The 1657-nt window shown below is 43.5% G+C and overlaps 1 protein-coding gene across 1 annotated transcript in view; it reads right to left on the bottom strand.

The window, feature by feature from the left end:
- REEP3 (receptor accessory protein 3) overlaps positions 1–1337 on the bottom strand; it is a 44237-nt gene extending 42900 nt beyond the window's left edge. The window contains exon 1 of the mRNA XM_015561081.1: positions 1324–1337. Within this exon, the coding sequence (XP_015416567.1) occupies positions 1324–1337 (14 nt within the window). The remainder of the gene's footprint in view (positions 1–1323) is intronic.
- Positions 1338–1657: the final 320 nt, after the last annotated feature.

Below are 1657 nucleotides of genomic sequence, written 5' to 3'. Positions count from 1 at the left end.
GTCCCCACCCTCTAGGCCAGCCGTGGGCAAACTACGGCCCGCGGGCTGGATCCGGCCCGTTTGAAATGAATAAAACTTAAAAAAAAAAGACCGTACCCTTTTATGTAATGATGTTTACTTTGAATTTATATTAATTCACACAAACACTCCATCCATGCTTTTGTTCCGGCCCTCCGGTCCAGTTTAAGAACCCATTGTGGACCTCGAGTCAAAAAGTTTGCCCACCCCTGGACTAGGCCCTTCTCTGTCTCTCTTACATGTTAACCAACGTCTTCCTAAGTTACTGTATCTTTTGATTTTGTTTGTGAGGTTTCCTGAAGTACAATTGTATCATGTTTGCTAGGGCTGCTATAATAAAATACCACAGGTTGATATTTATTTCCTCATAATTCTGGAGGCTAGAAGTCCAAGATCGAGGTGCTGGTTTCTGAGGCCTCTCTCCTTGGACTGCAAATGACTGTTTTCTCACTGTGTCCTCACATGGTCATCTCTTGGTCTGTGTGTCCAAATCTCTTCCTCTTGTAAAAATACCAGTCATATTGGATTAAGGTCCATTCTAAGGACCTAATTTTAACTTAATTGCTCCTTTAAATAACTTACCTCTATTCACATTCTGACGTATTGAGGATTAGGAGTTTAACATGAATTTGGGGGAACAGGGATGCACAATTCAGCCCATAACACATATTGTATACTTATAACTTTTATATGATTTAAGTGTTTGCATTTATATTAAACTAGAGGCTCAGTGTTTATTTTACACTTGGTTTCTATTCCAGTAATACTTTATTTTGTTGCTCGAAGCTTTGAACATTGTGAGATTTTTAGCTGGTTCCGAATTCGTGCATGGGTGGGGTCCCTTGGCCTGGCTGGTGATTGAGGCCTATCAGGGGGCCAGCCAGCTGGGGGGAGGGGCCTGTGGGAGGTTGGCTGGCCAGCCAGGGATGGAGGGGGGCCATGGAAAGTTGACTGTGGGAGCGCACTGACCCCAGGGGACAGCTCCTGCGTTGAGCATCTGCCCCCTGGTGGTCAGTGCGCATCATAGCGAATGGTCGACTGGTTGTTCTATTCATTCCAGTCATTTGGTCGTAAGGGTCGCTTAGGCTTTTATATATATAGATAAGTCTTTCTTACACTGAGAGCAAATGTATACCTACCTCTCAAATTATTAGTTGTTTATAGTTTATTTCTTTTATTTTGGTGAGGGGTGGTAAATCCCTGGTAACTTTCTCATCCCTCACAAAGCTGAACCCTTTGTTTTGGGCTGATGCAACCAGGTCAAATGAATACCAAGTCTTCTCCTGCTGGGGATTTTATTCTTACCAACTGGCAGCCATACCAGTAACAGTCTCTGCTTTACCTAACAACACTACCCTCTGAATCTGCTTCACCAGGAGCCAATCCCCAGATTCTGGACAATGGGATTTTTAGCAGAGCCACAGGGCCTTGGGCTTTTCAATTGAACACAGGGGCAGCCCCCCACAGGGCACAGAGGCTTTTCAGCTTAGTGGCTTCTAAGAAAACAAGGTGTTGATCATTTCAATCCACTTTGTACATTTCCTTTAGAATTTGGATACAATTAACATATTATCTTCCATATTCCCATATACTCGAGTACCACTGATTGAAAAAGCAAGCTGAGGTTCTTCCTTTCTAT

This window comes from Myotis davidii, unplaced genomic scaffold (genome assembly GCF_000327345.1).
Source record: "Myotis davidii unplaced genomic scaffold, ASM32734v1 scaffold655, whole genome shotgun sequence".
Taxonomy (NCBI): Eukaryota; Metazoa; Chordata; class Mammalia; order Chiroptera; family Vespertilionidae; genus Myotis; species Myotis davidii.
Note: the sequence above shows the minus strand (reverse complement) of the source record. Positions and strands in the feature narration are given on the sequence as shown.